At 40.1% G+C, this 20,244-nt stretch overlaps 1 protein-coding gene across 2 annotated transcripts in view; it reads right to left on the bottom strand.

The window, feature by feature from the left end:
- The window catches only part of LOC126210324 (atypical kinase COQ8B, mitochondrial), a 127,057-nt gene that overhangs the window by 72,765 nt on the left and 34,048 nt on the right, over positions 1–20,244 (bottom strand). For both annotated transcript variants that reach the window (XM_049939526.1, XM_049939525.1), the window contains exon 4: positions 11,717–11,980. In XM_049939526.1, coding sequence (XP_049795483.1) covers positions 11,717–11,980 — 264 coding nt within the window. The remainder of the gene's footprint in view (positions 1–11,716; positions 11,981–20,244) is intronic.

The following is a 20,244-nucleotide window of genomic DNA, read 5'->3' on the forward strand; positions in this document are numbered from 1 at the left end:
AATTAAACACTTCGTTTCAAATAAATTGACTGCCTCAGTGCAAAATATTAATAAAAGCCAAATCTCTTTAGCAAAGCGACAAAAATAACTTCATTCTTCTGCAAGGTGATTAATGCTTGACTGTCAGAAAGGTAGAAATAAAACTTGAAAATAACAACATATTTTAGCCTTCCGTAATTATGCGAAAGTATTTTAATTCTTTTGATAGCTCCCAGCCACAGAAATCTGTTTTGTTTTCATTTGATGTGAGAGTAATAAATGAAGCGGAAACAGCAAAATCACTAAACATAAACACTAGGTCACCTCCCTACTACAACTCGGACTGCTCTGTGCATCAGCCCCGGATCTACGGTATTTCCGAACCGGGGCAATAGTAGATAGTGGCGCCCAGCCACACATCCGTAGCCAGAAGCGGGAAAAGGTATTACCCATCCGCGACTCAACTGCGCATGCCCGATAGCCCGGCCGCAACTGCTCAAACGAATCTAATGTCAACAGCTGTCACGTCACGATCATCGGAGGCAATTTGTTGTTATGAATCATTGCACAGTCTTTCTAAAGCCTTTGACACTCTTTGCTGTTGGCAGACGCTTGTATGAGCACTATGTTTTGTTGCTGTATATGGCGGATTTCCTTTGCGACTTAAGTTTTATTTTCGTTTGTTCTTCCTCTTGTTAATGTTTTGTAGCTGCAGTATTATCCTGCAGACGCAGGATACAGTAATATCCTTTGTTGGTGTATTGGTTCTTACTAGTCAAAATCACAAAAATTTAACTGGAAACTAAAACAATGAAACATTCCCGGAATTCTAAAAAATTCCCAGGCTTTTCCCGGTTTTCTCCCGAATGAAAAAATTCCCGTGTTTTTCCCGGATCTCCCGGTTGTCCTAAGCCGTATACACCCTGTGATATTTCTCCAGATGAAAAGTGGGGACTGATGTCCCCAATGGTTGGGGAGGCATTGCTCCTGAAGTAGGTGTTGCGAGAGCAACAGCGATAGGAGTGCCCCCCACCATCAAGGGGGCAGATGTAGTCTTATGGCCCTGAGGGCCAACTATAAATGGTGGAACAGATGGGGTCAGGAACCGTTGTTGTAGCGTTGGCATAAGAGGATGTCATGCGCACAGGATGTAGCCTGTCAAATTTCCTCTTAGCCTCAGTGTAGGTCAGTAGGTCCAGGGTCTTGTATTCCATCATTTTTTGTTCTTTCTGGAGAATTCTGCAGTCCACAACTGCGACATATGACGCTGGAAATACAGTAGGAAAACATATGCCTGAACTTCTGGCACTTAAAGTACTGCATCAGGAGAGGGATATATGACTTTACATCACATCGGTGTACCATCACCTTGACCTTCTCGGGTAATGCATCACCCTCAAAAGGCACAGATGAAGGCACCGGTGGCCACCTGATTATCCTTTGGTCCCCCTACGGATGCACTGGACGAAATGAACACCTCGGCACTCACTCAGAGTTGGCATGCAGCTCGTCATCTGACTGCAAAAAAAGGTCCCTGTGAAATATAAGACTCTGGACCATATTAAAGCTCCTATGGGGCATGATGGAAATAGAAACGTCCCCCAGCTTGTTACAAGTGAGTAATGCACATGACTGGGCAGAGGATGCAGTTTTTATCAAGACTGACCCAGATCGCATTTTCAACAATCCCTACACCTCCCCAAACTTGTTCTCTAAATGCTCCACAAAAACACTGAGACTTCAACGACACAAGGGATTCCCCATCAGCTCTCGTACAGAAGAGGTACTGCCTTTCAGGGTGATGCATTACCCGAGAAGGTCAAGGTGATGGTACACCGATGTGATGCAAAGTCATATATCCCTCCCCCAATGCAGTACTTTAGGTGCCTGGCATTTTTTCCATGGCGTGGCCAGTGAGGGGAATGATATGGGGTCATACTTCTTTGCATTAAAGTGAGACCTTGACTGCTTAGAGACTGCTGGTGTTTGACCACCAACAACAGATGACGTTGTCCACTTCATGGTGTGTCATCTGCCCACATGCCACCCACTCTAACCAGGGGCCCTCCCAACAGGCGTCACCCAGCCTCAGCAAAGGCCATCTGGCAGGATGGCCATTGCCAGGAGTCCTGATGCCCAGGTAGATGGGCATCTACTCCTTGGCACATGTGGGGAGTTAATGGCACAGGCATCAGCAGAGCGGTGCCTGTGTAGTGAGGGGGCTACAACCAATAGGGTACATGGCAGCCCCACCATAACGGACTGGCTAGGAAGGTGTCCTCACCCAACAGCTGGAGAATGAGCAAAACTGCAAAGCCACAATGATAAAAAAATGCTGAAGGTCTCAGTATACGATGGACACGAATCGCCATGTAAGGCACCTTTCCCAGTTGACTTGCTCTTCGGAAGAATTTTGGAGAATGGAGATCAAACCCTACAGGGGACCATCACAGAAGGCCAAAACGTTGAGACTCCTTTTAGCTGCCTCTTACAACAGGCAGGAATACCTCGGGGCTATTCTAACCCCCGGACCCGCAGGGGGTATTTGTATGGAGTATAGACATGTATGGAAGCGAAACATGGACAATAAACATTTTACGCAAGAAGAGAATAGAAGCTTTTGAAATGTGGTGCTACAGAAAAATGCTGAAGTCTAAATGGTTAGATTATGTAACTAATAAGGATGTAGAAGTGGGAAGGAAAGAAATTTGAGGCACAACTTGACTAAAAGAAGGGATTGATTGAGGGAACACTTCCTGAGACATCAAAGGAACACAAACTTTTCATTGGAGGGTAATGTGGGAGGTAAAAATCATATAGGGAGACCAATAGATTACTACGATAAGCAGACTCAAAAGTATGTACTTTGCAATAGTTATTTGGAGATGATGAGGCTTGCACAGGAGAGAGTAGCATGGAGAGAACAACAACAATGACAACAGCAACAAAAACAACAACAACAGTAGGAAAGTGAGCCTGAATGATCACACAGGCTCACTCACAGTTAAGACACATGGCAGACTTAAATTCATTGGGAGGATACAGGGAAAATGCAATGAGTCCTAAAATATTGCTCAAGTGTATGGGACCCAGGCCAAATAGGGCAAACAAATGATACTGGGTGTATTCAAAGAAGTACAGCATAAATGGCCAAAGATTTGTTTGAGTCATAGGAGAATATTATGCAAGTGTCGAAACATTATCCCATGAAAGCCTGTTTACATAGTTCTGAGAATGGGTATGAGGTGAAGAACCTAGATATTCTTTAGTCTACTACATACAACTCATATAGGGACTATGAAGATAAGATCTGATTGATTACAGTGCACACAGAAGCATTTAAACAATCATTATTTCTGTGTCTCTACATGACAAGAAGAAACCCAAACATATGGACATTCGTACCACAATGAGTACCCCTACCACAGGGGGGTGAAACTCATATAGGGATTTCCGGTAACACGACGTTGGTTTGGTCCCAGGCCACTTGGAGCGCTGCAAGTTTAGCAATTTATAGTCTCGTGTTCCTATTGGATGACGTAGTCTTCCATAATTGTTTTGGTATCGTAGCAACGTGATCGTGAGTTTTCGTTTAAATTGCAGTGTAAGTATGTTGCTATTATTCTGCTTAATTTTTGGATGCATTCGTAATATTTGATGGTGTGATGATTCAGTATTTACTTTTTTACTTCTGTTTCATATAGGACACGAGGTTGTATCATCACATTACGTTCTGTGGACTCTTGTATATTTATTCCTGCAAAGAAATACAATTTCCGTTGCTCAGTTTACTTAAATGGTAAGTATATTTCTTATTTCTGTTCATATTTCCTTGTATTTCATGGAGAATCCCATGGTAGCAGCTTTTGACTTAGTTGGTATTCAACTTTCCGAATCCTGTAATCGAATATAATTCTGGCTTTGATTCATCTTCCTTTTTGCCACGAAGTACTCTTAGTGACAGAATAAGTACTATTTATTGTGCCGTTCACTAGATACCAGATATGGGACGTGTTACAATTGATTCGTAATGCCTCAAGTGTGTTCTGTTTCCCGTTTTCAACAGTAAATATTTTGTACAGTACATAACACTCTATCCAGGTAAAAAGTGTTTGTTGCTGTTGTATCGACAAAGGTTGTGTTCTCACATAATAAGACATTTGTTTGGAAGTCATACAAAGCAGGTCCTTCAAGCAGTTGGACATTTACACGTATTATTGTGGCAATATCCAATGCAGTAGAAATCTTCTCGCACTTTAGTGCTCAACACATTGTAATACAGATTTACAGATGTATCTGTTACTGATAATGAATTTGGTATCTACCATGGTATCTAGATGTTGAAATATACTGAAATGGTACAATAAGCAGTGTTTCTACCGCCTGATAGCACTGTTTAGCACTGTTTAACGAAGTAGTGTTGAATATTGAATATAGTGCAACTACGCTCACGCAGTTATATATAGAGTGATGTGCATATCCGTAGTAGAAATGAGAATTTGTTTCGTTTTTTCACTATTTTGTAGCAATAACACATCAGATTACAAGCCATGATAGCAGTTGTCAATACTTCAGTACAGGATAGCTGCATTTAGACATAAGCTAATATGATTTTTGATAGTGAAATTAATTTCACATTGAGTTTTCTTTAACATTAATCAATGTAAACCATACCTGATCTTTTTTCTCGTTCCTAATTTTTGGTTTGAATAACATTTCAGACACATGAGGATGGATCATACAGGAAGAGAAGAATCCAGTTTGAGATTGAAATTGAAATACTCGTGCAAGTTTCCCGGTTGCAGGAGTAGTTATTATGTAAAAATAAATTCCAAACACAAGAATAAACATTTCTATAAATTTCCAGCTGCATCAAAAAGTGAGACTTTCAAGAAGTGGAAATTGATCTGTAATATAGATGAAGGTGTCAACTGTAGTTATTATTATGTGTGTGAGGATCATTTTTATGAAGCAGATTTTGTGAACTTTACTAGACACAGGCTAAATCCTGGTGTTATACCAAAGCACATGGAACTGGTGTTGTATCACCCTCCCCCCACCCATCTGTGTTACACTGGTGGTAGTGGTGGCGGTTTCACCACATCGGGTGCAAACATAAGTGTGCAAGAGACAGGTCACAATGCAAAATCTACAGTAATACAATGAAGCAGTCCCCCTGTACAGAGCACAGATGATGCTGAGTACAGCTTTTTATCCTCACCTGTTTATGATGTTGAAAGTAGTGCAGGTGTAATGGGATCTGGTGTTTCTAAATGTGATTTAACTCCAAGAAAACACAAAATGTATAAATTGCATAGAATAACAGTTTCCAGAGTGTGTAAATTGAAAAAACAGCTACAGAATGAGAGGAATAAATTGAAAATTCTAAAAGAGTTGTATGATGACAGGAAATTTCAGTTAATTGAATAAGAGTTGAATGATGTGACTAAAACTTTTATTAATAGTCAGTTAAGAAATGCCAATATGCAGCCCACAGCAGTACGGTGGTCTATACAAGATAAGGCATTTGCTTTATCTATTTATAAGAGTAGTCCCCGGTTGTACAGATATTTGGCCACACACTTCTCCCTTCCATCTGTCAGGCTGCTCAAGGGAGTGCTTTCCCACATACCATTTGATACAGGACTTAATCCAGCTTTATTAAACTTTTTAGCAAGGGAAGTAAGTAATATGCATGAAAATGACAAGTATTGTGCTCTACTTTTTGATGAAATGTCTCTGGATGATAGTATGTACTATGATGCACACAAACAGCTAATCTATGGGTGTCAGGACTTGGGTCATTTAGGACGTTCACCTGTAGCTGCTAGTCAAGCATTGGTTTTTATGCTGAAAGGCATTCACAGAACTTGGAAACAAGTTCTAGCATATTACTTTACTGCAACCACTTTCCACTACACCCATTTGAAATCACTCATTGTTCACATCATAAGTGAACTACAGAATATTGGGTTCAAAGTGGTTTGTACTGTATGCGACCAGAATGCAACAAACCGAAAGGCCCTTAAGCAACTGTGTGAAGCAAATTTGTTGAAGCCCAGTATAGTTCATTTTGTCGTCATAATCAACCAATTGTTGCCATTTATGATGTACCACACCTGCTCAAAAACACTAGAAATGCTTTGATAGATAATAAAATTCAATTTGAACCTCACAAAGCAGCAAAGTTTGAGTACATCAGTACAGTGTTCTTTTTGGAGATTATATAAAAACCCGGTTCAAAACTCTGCCCAAATTAAAAGCACAACACTTTAACTTTTCTGATTCCCATGTCAAAATGAAGGTAAAAGTTGCTGCTGCACAAATGAGCCATACTGTTGCAGCTGCAATTGAAACATATGTTTCTACTCACACATTACCATCTGAAGCTATACACACAGCTGTGGAAAAGGTAGATAATCTCTTTGATTCACTCAACAGTAATGAGCAATATCCCAGGGATGGAAAACAATTTAGGTGTGCTTTATCAGAAAATTTGCCACATTTAGAAATGTGGTATAGCATATTGAGGGAAATAGGCAGCTGGCAAATAATAGATTTAAAAATGGGAAGAAACAAGACTAATATGTTTAGCTTCATAAAAGGTTGGCAGATTACATTACAGTCTATTATTTTCTTGTGGAAGACCTTGAAAGTGGTTGGCTTTAAGTACTTAAATTTAAAGGCATTCAATCAAGATGCTTTAGAAAATTTCTTTTGTTGTATAAGACAACATGGTATTGCTAATACAAACCCAACTTGTTTTCAGTTTGTACAAGCTCTGAAGACTTGTGTTGTCAATCATATGACTTTGCCTTTCAAAGCCATGAGAGTAAGTAACTGTGAAAATGATGATTACACTCCCTTAAGCAGTTTGTGTCACTTTTTGGCAGCTAGTGGTAGGAGTGAACATTTAAGTGAATGTGAGATGAAAGTCACTGATACACCTGAGCAAATTTATTCTTACTCAGATGGTATCATCGAGTCTGTAGAAGATCAACAATCCTCAGCCTATGTAGCAGGCTATGTACTAAAAGCCATAGATGGACCAGATGATTGTGAAACATGTAATACCAGTCTCTACTCCTCTGTTGTGACTGAAAATCATTTGTTTACCTCATTTAAAGAGAATAGTGAGGAGCATTCTCATTTGAAATATGCAAGTGAAAGAGTCATGATTTTCCTAAGGGCACTCCATGATCAGCTGTATGAGTAAATAGTCATTGTCACAAAACAAGACTACATGATAATTTTAAAAAAACATTTGTTCTGTCTCATACAACAATTTGTAATAAACATGACATTGAAGAGAGACTTCTGAAGACAAGTATTCCATTTATAATATACAAGTATGTGAAAGAAAAGAAATTTACAAACAAGAGGAAATTGTGTATGCAACAACTTAAAAAGAAGTTCAAATCATGTTAAAAGACTTTGTATTTTGTTTATTATGTGTACAATGAGAGTAAGCTCCCTATACATATACAAATGTTCTTGTATCAAAATCATGCCTTTGAATTTTTATGACAAAATCTGGTAATTCAGCAGGCACATAACTTAACACTTTCTAGATGTGATGATTGGATTCTAAAAGTATAATGAATAAAGTGCTGTCAAGGGGAATTTGTGTTAATTTTCAGTAGTGTATCAAACAGTGTTTTCAAAGAGGAAGTAAATAAATAAAAATGTTAAAAATAAATGTTGTACCAGTGTCTTCTTTCATTATTTAAACATGATGGGTGTTGCCAAAATAACAGCCAAGTTGGGGAAAAAAGAAAAAAAAATGTTGTGTTGCAGTTCATTTTCTTTGTATGTCTCATTGGCAAAAACATTTTGGCTACATTCATGGAGTGTCTACCTGCTCTGCTCCCAATTTGTTTTTCAGTTTTGTAAAGTAGTATTTTGTGTGTTTCATAAATTTATTTGAACTGTGCAGAAGTTCAATTTCAGATGACTGAATATCCATAAATAACAATCAACAGAAAAAATAATAAATCGGATTTTGTAGACTTTACAGTATATCCTTGGTTTGTAGCACAGATTTTTTTGTAAATGACCTCTTGGTTATCCATTAGCTGTGTAGTTATTTATTTGTGTAACCTACTATTACACTTTTGATCATGCGAGTGGACATAATGTGCTTTAGGATACGTGGAAACGTAAAAATCATTTATATATGCATGCAATGTCAGATGATTTTTGTCTGCCATGTGCTAAAGCTCGTTTATTTCCACATAATGGCCACACGGCCAAAATCGCAATATTGAGTTTTACAAAAAAATTTCACAGTCAAAAGGTGATGTAATTTACGAAAATTTTCACAATGTAAACTGCAGCTACGAGTAGTTAATGTTTGTTTTTGATTGAGATTTCTTTTATATATTACTTTGCAAGATCTCAAAAACCTTTATTACTGCACTATGCGGCCCACATTCAAAGATTAAATGAAAAATATTGTCCTCTAATTTGCGTATTTAGAAATAAACATAAGAGATTTTCGCGCCATATTTTTTCGTATTGAAGTTCACAGCCAGGCTGCAAGTAGCGCTGGTGTCGTTCTGTGTTTCCGTATAATAATGTGGTCTTGGCACTTCTACTATAATGGTGTTCTGTGCCCTACCATGCCTGTCACAGTGGTTTGCAGTGTGTGAATGTAGATAGGTGAAAAAAGGAAAATCAAATGTAAGCAAGTTACATCAGGCGATACTGAACGAAGTAGCTTAGACTATGATTTTTGCATTTGAGTAGCAAAAAATAGATGATGAGTTAAGTAAAGAGTATACATTAGCACTACCAAGGAAAGCTTTTTTGAGAAAGAGAAATACTTTAACATCTAATATAAGTATGAGGAAGAGGAAGTCCCCTTTGAAAATGTGTGTGTTAAGTGCAGCCTCGTACAGAAGAGAAATGTGGACGGTAAAAAATTTACATACAAAGACAATAGAAGCTTTTGAAATGTGGTGCTCCAAATCAAATTCAGAAGCAGATTTTTCTTTTTTTTTCCCCCCAGTTTAGGGCCATTGGAGGCCATATTAAGTCAAGTCATTTCAAGTAGACTGTTGTAGCTTAAAAGTATTTCTTTCTTCCTTTCATCACTCGCCTTCTTTCCTCTTGTCCACATGCTGTTCTGCTTCCATTCCTCACAGAAACTGTTAAAGTTGTTTATCAGTGACGTTGCTTTACGCAGATGTCCTCTTGATTCAGTCTAATGTTCTTGAGGTCCTTCCTCAGTTCTTTGAACCATTTATTGCAGACTTCAGGTCTGTTGTTTGGTACATTAAAAATCTGCCTTTTTAGTCAGTTTGCATCCATCCTGACCAGACATTCGCATAACTTACACTGTCGTTACCTTATTGATTATCAGCCACTTGTTATACCTGTACAACACTTCTCTTCTTTCCAGCCTATATTGTCCATCTGTTATCTTACAACCCACTATTTTCCAACGGATCTTGTGCTCAAACATTTTGGCTTCTCTCAGACCAGCCTCTTCTGTCATTCAAAGGCATTCACTTGCATGTAGATATTTAATTTTGATCACAGTGTTTGGCTTCGCTTTCACTGAGCTTGCCTTTGTCTTGGATAGAACACACACCCTACGAAAAGGTCTTTGTGGCAAAAATTAATTAAAAGAAGGACTTGTTCACAGAACACATTGTAAGACATCAGAGAATCATCAGTTTAGTAATAGAGGGAAAGTGTGGAGGGGACAGGATAGGAACTGCACAGGGAGACCAAGCAAGCAGTTTCAAATGGAAGCATGATGCAGTAGTTATGTGGAATGAAGAGGGTTGCATGGTGTAGACTTATGTGGAGACCTACAGCAAACCAGTCTGCAAGCTGCCAACAACAACAACAACAACAACAACAACAAAGCAATGAGAGGGGATAAAAATCACTTTTGACATGAGAAGTTGAACCAGCCTTTTTTAAGTAAATAACCACTTACTTAACATGTTGATTGCTACATGTACAATAATGGATGTTCCACTGCTCAGTCAGGACAATACACAATTTTAAAAAAAATGTCAAAATTGCAGATTATTTGATGTGTGTCCATTATAATCAGTATTTCTGGGAAAAAAATGGGGATATTTGCAAAAAATGGCTCTGAGCACTATGGGACTTAACATCTATGGTCATCAGTCCCCTAGAACTTAGAACTACTTAAACCTAACTAACCTAAGGACATCACACACATCCATGCCCGAGGCAGGATTCGAACCTGCGACCGTAGCAGTCGCGCGGCGCCGGACTGAGCGCCTAGAACCGCTAGACCACCGCGGCCGGCGAGGATATTTGCAGATGACATGTAAATTTTGCATGACATGATGCTGGCATCTGCTGCTGCTGTTGTTGCACATTAGTTGTCACACAACGAGAATTAGAAACAACAAACTTGTTGTAGTCAACAGGTAAACCTTAAACAAAGCAAAGGAAGTGACCACACAAACAATATAAAAATTTTTCAGTTGCAATGCGTTTGTGAATGACAGAAGGGGCAGATCCATTTGGTGCAGGTTTCACAGAATTTGACTACCTTCTTTACTAGTATGAAAACTTCAGACCTTCCACATCTTCAAGGAATCTTTGCATAACACTCCTGGCATCTGTTTCACACTTTTACATTTCTATTCTCTTTCTCTCGTGTAACTGTCAGGCAAAGGTGTTTTGTAATTTCTGAACTGGGACCACGCAATTGTGGTAACCTCTGTTGGCCACTAGAGCATGTAATAAATCTTACTTAGTAGAAATTCCAATTAAATGTGTTACGATTTCTACCCTGAAGTTATATATTTGCACTGTTTTTCCATTTGGTTTCCTATACAGCCCTAGAGATGTTCAATAAAAAATTCAAGCAAACACGACAACCAAATATCTAAATTACTAAGCAACTATCGTAGAACCCAAATGACTTGCAAGTTGCCTAACTGACAGCTTCCAGGAGCAGCAAAAATTTCATTTTTAATATTTCATGCAATTACTTGCCAATTTTAAAAATATAAAATGTTGTCATAATCTACTCACTAACAGGTATAATTTTATGTTAAAAGTTTAACACAAAAAGACAAGAATCACAATTAGAAACTGTGTACTTGTCTCGAGGCAGCATAGCTGACAGTGCCCAAGTCCAGTATTTTAGAATGAAAGCACTTTGTGGCTCCCGACAACCTTCACACTGAATTCCAAACCTTTACAAAATATTCTCAGTGACACTCCCCACAAAAAGGAAGAAGAAAAGTTTATCGCCTACTACATTTTCACTGTTCGTGCTGTAAAACTTCAGTATCAGGCATGACATTTTAATTTATTACTTATTTAATACAACCTCTATCTGCAACAGACATTGTAGACAGTATCTACATACGTTTCTTAATGTAGCTGCAAAATTATACCTTCGCACAACACAGAGATCAGGAGTTATGATGTCATAAACATTGAGTTGTGTGAAAATCTAGCTTTTCTTGAAAATGAAGTGCAGTTTACTCAGACTATACTCATTCAGTGTTTGATAATGAGAGCAATTAGCAGCTTCCAACAAACTTTGAACATAGTGTCAACCCTTTCCAACACTTTCTCACTTACATGCTTGGATTCAAATATTTAACTCTTTAACTCATTTGTAAAGTAATCAGACATTTGAAGCTGTTTTATACATAGGAATGTGATTCTTTAAGGGTTATTGGCACTGTCCTAAACAGAGTAGAGCTCGTAGCTGCCGGCAGGCTGGACTCACCTCCTGCCTCTTGCGTACATGGTGTGGCATGCCAGATCCCTTAGCCGCCACTGGTGGTGGTGGTGGTGGTGGTGGTGGTGGCGGCACGACCGGAGGCGGCTGCCCAGTCTGCACAGGCTGCGCCAGGTCTTCCGGCTGTAATATGTCTGAGGGCGCAGGCGATTTCCGGACAGGTGGCACTCGTGCCCCTGTCAATAGTTCTTCTGCAGGTAAGGATGTTACAGCCTGTTCATCTCTGGCAATTGGCCTCAGATGCTGATATTCCTGTAATGAGACAGGTTACATACACAATACTGTACTATCTATGCTGGCAGAAACAGAGAATGTTACACTGTGAAATATTAATCATGTAATTGGTATTAAATGCAGTAAAAGCTTCATGGGTTTCCTATAGCACAAGATCACACTTCTGGTGAACTCTCCACACATCACAATCTATCTGCTTATATGGTTCAGTTGGTTGGTTCTTTTGGGGAAGGAGACCAGACAGCGTGGTCATCGGTCTCATCGGATTAGGGAAGGATGGGGAAGGAAGTCGGCCGCGCCCTTTCAGAGGAACCATCCTGGCATCTGCCTGGAGTGATCTAGGGAAATCACGGAAGACCTAAATCAGGATGGCCGAACGCGGGATTGAACCGTCGTCCTCCCGAATATGAGTCCATTGTCTACCCACTACGCCACCTCGCTCGGTTTATATGGTTCAGTCACATTAATGTGACCACCGCCTATGTTAGACATCAAATGCAATAACCACTCAGACGGAAGGTGTCAGCATAGCAGTGGAGGTTACATAAAATGTGTTGGGGCGATGTGGAAAAAAGTGCAGTGGGATGAGTTTACCGTACACCCCTGGTGACCACATTCCCCAGATTTAAACCCCATCGAGAATCTGTGAGGCCAATGTCATCGGGCTGTTTGTACCGCGGAGCCTCGACCGAGAAATCTAGCGTAGCTGGCCATGACGCAGGAGTCAACATGGCCCTACATCCTGGTCTGTACATATCTTTCTTTGTCTGTAGGGACCTTTCAGAACCTCACTACGTCTTGTCCTGCACATTTTGCAGCAGTCCATACTGTAAAAGGTGGTTATTCAAGCTTTTGACAGATGTTCCATTAATGTGACTAGATAGTGTATATATATCACCAGTAGGTATTTAAATCTAGCTACGGCTGCTCCAAAACAGTTTAATAGTGAACAGGAGCTTCTCCTTTTAATTTTGAAGAGATGTCTTATCATCTAATCTGCTAAGAGTTTCCAGGAAGCATTATTAAGGTGGTAAGTGAGATACGCGTGTTGACAGTTTTTTTAAACTGAGATACAGGTTTCATCCTCAGTAGAGCTTAGCAATCAGCCTGTGATGCTGTAAGACAGGAGAGGCAGCCTGCCTCATTCAGGTCAGTGACACAGACAAGTTGCCAGCTACATAAACGATCATCCAGGCCACAGTTAACACTTTGTGGACAAAGTCTGAGCATAGCTTGGACCACAACTTGCAGTTAAACAGATCACGTCCAAGTATAGGTCAGGCCGCAGTTTTCTCAATGCATGAGTCCTGAACTTATTGCCTGTAAGAACAGGATGTCTTGCTACCTGTCCCTTGACTGGTGCTGCCTTCTGTTGTCAATTTCTAGAATTATTTCAAGAAAAACATTAGTACATGTAACAGTTGCTTTCATGAATGCCTAGACCAATATGGCCAGTTTCCAAGACCTGATATTCTTCTAAGCAGTTAGTCTCCAAAGTGTTAAATTGTTGTGAAGTGGCTGTTGCAAGATTTAAATGGCCACCGCCAGCACGTTACAAGGAGATGGACTGTGATAAACCGACACTTCACCAGAAGATGGAAACAGACAGTAACATTTCTGACTACTAGTGCTCATACTGTGAACTTGTGCAACAACCGTGAAGATTTTATTGCACCGACACGTTGTGAAAACCTTTGTAGATAGGTATTATATGATTAAACTAACACCATTATGAGATGTGATCCCTACAGACTAGAATAAATTTTTATAATCATTGTGCCACTGAATGTCTTCTTGAGGAACTTCCCACTATGCTTGAAACACATGCTGTGTCAGTTCATGCAGACTTCAGGCTGGAGGATTTTACAAAGGTATACACATTTCCATAATGCTCTACAAGTGACAAATCAGGTGACCAGGTAGGCCAGTCAAGGATCTGTACATCTATATCTATATCAACATCTGCATCTATATCTGCATACATACCCTGCAAGCGATCGTAAAATGCAAGGTGGAGGGTATTCTGTCCCTCTGCTAGCCATTTCCTTTCCCGCTCCACTCACAAATAGAGTGATGGAAAAACTGACTGTCTATATGCCCTCTTAGGGGACGATAATTTCTTGTAACTTATTTTCATTGTCCTTATGCTAAATGAATGTTGGTGACAGTAGAATCATACTGGGGTCAGTTTCAAATGCTGGTTCTCTAAACTTTCTTAATAGCGTACCTCAAAAAGAAAATCACCTTCCCTTTAGGGATCCTCATTTGAGTTCCTGAAGGATCTCCGTAATATTTATGTGCTGGTCAAACCTAACAGTAACAACTCTAGCAGCCCACCTCTGAATTGCTTCAATGACTTCCTTTAATTCAACCTGGTGGGGATGCCAGAGACGCAAGCAGTACTCAAGAATGGGCTGTACTTGCATCCTATGAGTGTTAGAGCACACTTTTCTAAAATCCTCCCAATAAACTGGAGTCGACGATTCACCTTACCTGCTCATTTCATTTCATTTCATACCACTCTGCAGCATTACACCTAGATATCTAATCGATGCAACTGTCAAGCGGCAACACTACTAATGCTGTCCTCTAATATTACAGGTTTGTTTTTCCTACTCATCTGCATTAACTTACAATTTTCTATATTTAGAGCTAGCTGTCATTATCACACCAACTAGAATTGTTTTACAAGTCATCTTGTATCATCCTACAGTCACTCAACAATAGCACCTTCCCACAAACCACGGAATCATCAGTGAACAGCCACAGATTGCTCCTCACTCTGTTCGTCAGATCGTTTATGTATAAAGAAAATAATAGTGGTCCAATTACACTTCCCTGAGCACTTCTGATGATACCTTTGTCTCTGACAAACACTCACTGTCAAGGACAACATACTGAGCTCTGTTACTTAAGAAGTCTTCAAATATGGGAACCTATTCCATATGCTCGTACCTTCGTAAACAGTCTGAGGTGTGGCACTGTGTCAAATGCTTTTCAGAAATATAGGCCTACGTAATCTACCTGTTGTCCTTCATCCGTAGTTCACAAGATACCATGTGAGAAAAGGGCAAAATTAGTCTAGCATGACTGATGCTTTCTAAAACTGTTCTGATTCGTGGACAGAAGCTTTATCATTTCGAGGAAATTTGTTATATTCAGACCGACAATATGTTCAAGAACTCTGCTACAAACCAATGTTAAGGATATTCTTCTGTAATTTTGCAGGTCCATTCTTTTACCCTTCTTACATACAGGAGTCACCTGAACTTGTTTCCAGACACTTGCGACTTTACATCAGCTGAGATATTCACGATAAATGCAAGCTAAGTAAGGCGTTAATGTTGCAGAATACTCTTTGTAACACTGGATAGGAATTCCATCCAGACCTTAAGGTGTTTGCGATGTAAACTGCAAAGTGGGGTCTTGCATTATCTTTCTAGAATATGCTATTTGATACCCCAATCATGAAGGAACGACAACAGGGTCCGTCATTCCCGCTGCATATTGACAAGCATCCATACTCCCTTAAACAATGACCACATCAGCCTATCTTCATAACAATAGCTCTCCACATCATGACTCCAGAAGCTGCAGTGGCACACGTCTTGAGAATCACTGCATCCTGTGACCTTCAGCAAGGTCATCTACAGATGTGGCAGCAGTCCGACTTCTGCACACACACACAAACTAGATTCACTGCCGACCACCACAAAATGACACTCAATATCCTAGTAGATTCTGGCTCTAAAACACGCAAGTCTCTGCTGGCAGTGGTATTGTGTCTGCGACAAACGACACATGGCAATTCTCCGTCTCAATTCGGCTACCAGTATTCTGTTCCCCACAGTTGATTGTGACACACCGCCCATAACAACTACCCAGATTTCAGCTGCCGCCAGAGCCCGTCAAAAAGTCCTACGATCTTCTCCCAGTGTAGCTCTTCTGGAAGGACCTGTGCCTACTCTCCTTGCCACACTGTTGTCCCGAGTCCACTCATTGTCTAGTCATTACACGCCAACCGACTGTCTTTGTGATCTGTCGGTACGTTGCTCCCACGTCCCTCATGTCTTTCTTAGAGTCCCAAAGATAGAGATAAGCTACATGTGCACAAGCACTGTGCATGCTGTGTTGTCATGTCTACCAGAAGAGTTCCAGTAATGTTAAGAAACATTCAGTATCCACCACTCTTCAACTACGGGAATAGTTTTTTCCTGTACTGAAAAATCAGTTCATATAATGACAAAATTTTAATCACCATACAACTTTCTGCACATTCGGAAATACTGTAAACGTCACATTGGTGGCATTCAGTCAAAGTGTCACTTACATTCCACTTCCCATTTTTGTCAATATAGTATGTAAAAGTAATTACTGATGCACTGATTTTATTAACACAATGGAGCTGAAGATGTGCACAGTGTGGTCAATATTAGGATACTTGGCATATTTACTATACTTTAAATTTTTTAATGTTGTTGTTGTTGTTGTTGTTGTGGTCTTCAGTCCTGAGACTGGTTTGATGCAGCTCTCCATGCTACTCTATCCTGTGCAAGCGACTTCATCTCCCAGTAACTACTGCAACCTACATCCTTCTGAATCTGCTTATTGTATTCATCTCTTGGTCTCCCTCTACGATTTTTACCCTTCACGCTGCCCTCCAATACTAAATTGGTGATCCCTTGATGCCTCAGAACATGTCCTACCAACCGAACCCTTCTACTAGTCAAGTTGTGCCACAAATTTCTCTTCTCCCCAATACTATTCAATACCTCCTCATTAGTTATGTGATCTACCCATCTAATCTTCAGCATTCTTCTGTAGCACCACATTACAAAAGCTTCTATTCTCTTCTTGTCCAAACAATTTATCGGCCATGTTTCACTTCCATACATGGGTACACTCCATACAAATACTTTCAGAAACGACATCCTGACATTTAAATCTATACTCGATATTAACAAATTTCTCTTCTTCAGAAACTCATTCCTTCCCATTGCCAGTCTACATTTTATATCCTCTCTACTTTGACCATCATCTGTTATTTTGCTCCCTAAATAGCAAAACTCCTTTACTACTTTAAGTGTCTCATTTCCTAATCTAATTCCCTCAGCATCACCCGACTTAATTCGACTACATTCCATTATCCTCGTTTTACTTTTATTGATGTTCATCTTATATCCTCCTTTCAAGACACTATCCATTCCGTTCAACTGCTCTTCCAAGTCCTTTGCTGTCTCTGACAGAATTACAATGTCATCGGCAAACCTCAAAGTTTTTATTTCTTCTCCATGGATTTTAATACCTATTCCAAATTTTTGTTTTGTTTCCTTCACTGCTTGCTCAATATACAGATTGAATAACTTCGGGGAGAGGCTACAACCCGATCTCACTCCCTTCCCAATCACTGCTTCCCTTTCATGTCCCTCGACTCTTGTAACTGCCATCTGGTTTCTGTACAAATTGTAAATAGCCTTTCGCTCCCTGTATTTTACCCCTGCCACCTTCAGAATTTGAAAGAGAGTATTCCAGTCAACATTGTCAAAAGCTTTCTCTAAGTCTACAAATGTTAGAAACGTAGGTTTGCCTTTCCTTAATCTAGTTTCTAAGATAAGTCGTAGGGTCAATATTGCCTCACGTGTTACTATATTTCTACGGAATCCAAACTGATCTTCCCCGAGGTCAGCTTCTACTAGTTTTTCCATTTGTCTGTAAAGAATTTGTGTTAGTATTTTGCAGCCGTGACTTATTAAACCGATAGTTCGGCAATTTTCACATCTGTCAACACCTGCTTTCTTTGGGATTGGAATTATTATATTCTTCTTGAAGTCTGTGGGTATTTCGCCTGTCTCATATATCTTGCTCACCAGATGGTAGAGTTTTGTCAGGACTGGCTCACCCAAGGCTGTCAGTAGTTCTAATGGAATGTTGCCTACTTCCGGGGCCTTGTTTCGACTCAGGTCTCTCAGTGCTCTGTCAAACTCTTCACGCAGTATCATATCTCCCATTTCATCTTCATCTACATCCTCTTCCATTTCCATAATATTGTCCTCAAGTACATCACCCTTGTATAGACCCTCTATATACTCCTTCCACCTTTCTGCTTTCCCTTCTTTGCTTAGAACTGGGTTTCCATCTGAGCTCTTGATATTCATACAAGTGGTTCTCTTTTCTCCAAAGGTCTCTTTAATTTTCCTGTAGGCAGTATCTATCTTACCCCTAGTGAGGTAAGCCTCTACATCCTTACATTTGTCCTCTAGCCATCCCTGCTTAGCCATTTTGCACTTCCTGTCGGTCTCATTTTTGAGACGTTTGTATTCCTTTTTGCCTGCTTCATTTACTGCATTTTTATATTTTCTCCTTTGATCAATTAAGTTCAATATTTCTTCTGTTACCCAAGGATTTCTACTAGCCCTCATCTTTTTACCTACTTTATCCTCTGCTGCCTTCACTATTTCATCCCTCAAAGCTACCCATTCTTCTTCTACTGTATTTCTTTCCCCATTACTGTCAATTGTTCCCTTATGCTCTCCTTGAAACTCTGTACAACCTCTGGTTCTTTCAGTTTATCCAGGTCCCATCTCCTTAAATTCCCACCTTTTCGTAGTTTCTTCAGTTTTAATCTACAGTTCATAGCCAATAGATTGTGGTCAGAGTCCACATCTGCCCCTGGAAACGTCTTACAATTTAAAACCTGGTTCCTAAATCTCTGTCTTACCATTATATAATCTATCTGAAACCTGTCAGTATCTCCAGGCTTCTTCCATGTATACAACCTTCTTTTATGATTCTTGAACCAAGTGTTAGCTATCATTAAGTTGTGCTCTGCGCAAAATTCTACCAGACGGCTTCCTCTTTCATTTCTTCCCCCCAATCCATATTCATCTACTATGTTTCCTTCTCTCCCTTTTCCTACTACCGATTTCCAGTCACCCATGGCTATTAAATTTTCGTCTCCCTTCACTATCTGAATAATTTCTTTTATTTCATCATACATTTCTTCAATTTCTTCGTCATCTGCAGAGCTAGTTGGCATATAAACTTTTACTACAGTGGTAGGCGTGGGCTTCGTGTATATCTTGGCCACAATAATGCATTCACTATGCTGTTTGTAGTAGCTTACCCGCACTCCTATTCTTTTATTCATTATTAAACCTACTCCTGCATTCCCCCGTTTTGATTTTGTATTTATAACCCTGTATTCGCCTGACCAAAAGTCTTGTTCCTCCTGCCACCGAACTTCACTAATTCTCACTATATCTAACTTTAACCTATCTATTTCCCTTTTTAAATTTTCTAACCTACTTGCCCGATTAAGGGATCTGACATTCCACGCTCCGATCCATAGAACACCAGTTTTCTTTCTCCTGATAACGACGTCCTCTTGAGTAGTCCCCGCCCGGAGATCCGAATGGGGGACTATTTTACCTCCGGAATATTTTACCCAAGAGGACGCCATCATCATTTAACCATACAGTAAAGCTGCATGCTCTCGGGAAAAATTACGGCAGTAGTTTCCCCTTGCTTTCAGCTGTTCGCAGTACCAGCACAGCAAGGCCGTTTTGGTTAGTGTTACAAGGCCAGATCAGTCAATCATCCAGACTGTTGCCCCTGCAACTACTGAAAAGGCTGCTGCCCCTCTTCAGGAACCACACATTTGTCTGGCCTCTCAACAGATACCCCTCCGTTGTGGTTGCCCCTACGGTACGGCTATCTGTATCGCTGAGGCATGCAAGCCTCCCCACCAACGACAAGGTCCATGGTTCCATTAGAAATTGTGTCAGTTTGAGCTTACCTGTTTCATCTTTAGAAATGGGTACATGTGATTCACAAGTAAGGAACACATGAACTTTTTGATGTAATTCAAAGCATACTATTTTATACAATCTCTTGTTTTTTCCTTGGATGCAAAACATTCCCATCATTCGCAATGGGGGGTAGTTTATGGAATTGGAAGCATCTGTTATACACTGTCGAACACTCCACTTAGGGATAATGTGTTTTACAGTGAAGCAGATTTTTTTCGCTTTTACAATTTAGAAAATGTTAACTGAATTTTAAACGAACAATGGAAACTATGGGAGAGAATAACAACATGAAATGGACAGAAATGGGGAGTGGAGGCAGCTGTCTTTGGGCCTTCTCTACTTCTTTCCTCCCCCCCCCCCCCCCCCCCACCCTCCCAACAGTCTTCTGACTCTGTTCCCAACACATCCTGCACACTCCCACATCATCTTCCCGACACCTACCCTGCTCCCCCTCCCCCTCCTGGTCCCTGCGGT

Source organism: Schistocerca nitens, chromosome 10 (genome assembly GCF_023898315.1).
Source record: "Schistocerca nitens isolate TAMUIC-IGC-003100 chromosome 10, iqSchNite1.1, whole genome shotgun sequence".
In the NCBI taxonomy this organism is placed as follows: Eukaryota; Metazoa; Arthropoda; class Insecta; order Orthoptera; family Acrididae; genus Schistocerca; species Schistocerca nitens.